The sequence below is a fragment of the Merops nubicus genome, unplaced genomic scaffold, assembly GCF_000691845.1.
Source record: "Merops nubicus isolate BGI_N331 unplaced genomic scaffold, ASM69184v1 scaffold30893, whole genome shotgun sequence".
Taxonomy (NCBI): Eukaryota; Metazoa; Chordata; class Aves; order Coraciiformes; family Meropidae; genus Merops; species Merops nubicus.
In genome coordinates this window covers 1-1,179 of record NW_008597344.1, presented here as the reverse complement: position 1 = coordinate 1,179, position 1,179 = coordinate 1, and the positions used below count along the sequence as shown (strand labels likewise).

At 65.1% G+C, this 1,179-nt stretch overlaps 1 protein-coding gene across 1 annotated transcript in view; it reads right to left on the bottom strand.

Moving 5' to 3' along the window:
* The window catches only part of N4BP3 (NEDD4 binding protein 3), a gene marked incomplete at both ends in the record, with an annotated part of 2,131 nt that extends 956 nt beyond the window's left edge, over nucleotides 1-1,175 (bottom strand). The window contains 4 exon segments of the mRNA XM_008936678.1: nucleotides 7-44; nucleotides 268-635; nucleotides 638-809; nucleotides 1,017-1,175. Of these exon segments, the coding sequence (XP_008934926.1) occupies nucleotides 7-44; nucleotides 268-635; nucleotides 638-809; nucleotides 1,017-1,175 (737 nt within the window).
* Nucleotides 1,176-1,179: the final 4 nt, after the last annotated feature.

Sequence of the window (1,179 nt, the reverse complement as noted above, 5' to 3'; positions counted from 1 at the left end):
CCCCACCGCCCCCCCGCCCCCGGCCGCTGCTTGTCCTCGAACCCCTGCCGGCACAGGCGGATGCAGGTGAGGCTCCACAGCCTGCCCGTTTGCAGGGTGGCCCCAGGGAGGGATCCCAGAAAGTCCCACAGCGTTGGGTCCTCCTGCACTCGGAAGTTCCCAGCCCATTGCCCACCATGGTGGGACACCAGCTTCTCCCCTGCCCCTTCCACCCAGGCACTGCTGCCCCACACCCCTGCGCAGGGCGGCCCCAGCCCCACAGCTCACCTGCGTGAAGGGGTCTTCGGTCTCGCTAAGGCTCCTCTTGAGCTGCCGCAGCTCTCCTCCCGTCTCCTGCAGCCGGTCCTCCAGCTGCTTCACCGCGTCCTCCAGTGAGTAGGTAAACTCATAGGGCGGCGGGGGCTCCCCAGGGCTCTGCAGCCGGCTCAGTGTCGCCATGCTTTTGCAGGACAGAGGCACCTTCTCGGGGGCCAGGGGGTCTCTGGGGCTCCGGGAAACCCTGTCCAAGGAACCCCCGATGTGGTTGATGTGGCCCATGGAGGCGCTGAACTGGCTCTGGGCAGGCTTGAGGCGCGAGCCATAGGAAGGGAAGCTCTGGATGGAGTTGTAGCCGGATTCCAGGGCCTTGTACAATTCAGGTGGGTGCGGAGCGGGCCGTGCTGTGAGGCCGCTGTGCTGCTCTGTGACAGCAGCGTGTGCAGGCTCCCGTTGCTTTTGGACAGCTTCTGCCCCTTGGAGGAAGACAGGCCCTGCATGGAGACCAGCCCCTTCCCAGCCACCGCCTTGAAGGCCGAGGGCCGGATACGGCACTGAAAAATAAGAATGGTGTCACGATGAGCCAAACAGCCCCCACCAGCATGCACATGTGCCCAGAGCCAGGAAGAACCCGCTCGCTCCCAGCTCCATATCCCCAGATATCGTCAAACCCCCACATCCAGGGCGCAGACCATTCTGATCCTCATCTTCGCACAGAGTGGGACATAAGTCAGGGCCCGGAACGGCACCCACAGCCTCACCTTGTCGAAGCGGCCCCTCTCGGGCAGGGAGCTCTTGGAGAAGTCGGCCCCGCGGTGATGCTCGCGGGAGCAGCGCTCGGGGGAGCGGTTCTCACGGTCGCTCTCATAGTCCCGCTTGTAGCAGGCGCCTGGCGTCTGGTGCTTCCGCTCTGAGCGCGTCTCC